Source organism: Eimeria mitis, genomic scaffold (genome assembly GCF_000499745.2).
Source record: "Eimeria mitis Houghton genomic scaffold, Emh_scaff2196, whole genome shotgun sequence".
Taxonomy (NCBI): Eukaryota; Apicomplexa; class Conoidasida; order Eucoccidiorida; family Eimeriidae; genus Eimeria; species Eimeria mitis.
This window is the reverse complement of record NW_013570522.1, coordinates 6,410-6,683: the sequence shown is the minus strand read 5'-3', so window position 1 is coordinate 6,683 and position 274 is coordinate 6,410. Positions and strand designations below refer to the sequence as shown.

The window sequence follows — 274 nt, the reverse complement described above, 5'->3', positions numbered from 1 at the left end:
ACCTCAGTCGCTGCAGCTTCTCACCGCAGCAGCAGCAGCAGCAGCAGCAGCAGCAGCACGAGCTGCCGCAGCAGCAGCAGCAGCAGCAGCAGCAGCAACCGCTGCTGCACCTCGAACTGCCGCTGCTGCGGAGGGCAGTGCTGCCGGCTATGGCGGCCTCAATGCACCGCCTCAAGAGCTACCAGGCAAGGCTGCTGCTGCTGCTGCTGCTGCTGCTGTTGCTGCTGCTGCTGCTGTTGCTGCTGATGTTGCTGCTGCTGCTGACTGCTGCAGT

General features: G+C 64.6%; 1 protein-coding gene across 1 annotated transcript in view; it reads right to left on the bottom strand.

Moving 5' to 3' along the window:
• Positions 1–274, bottom strand: part of EMH_0050200 (uncharacterized protein) — a gene marked incomplete at both ends in the record, with an annotated part of 1,549 nt that overhangs the window by 383 nt on the left and 892 nt on the right. Inside the window, 1 exon segment of the mRNA XM_013496610.1 lies at positions 183–274. Coding sequence (XP_013352064.1) covers positions 183–274 — 92 coding nt within the window.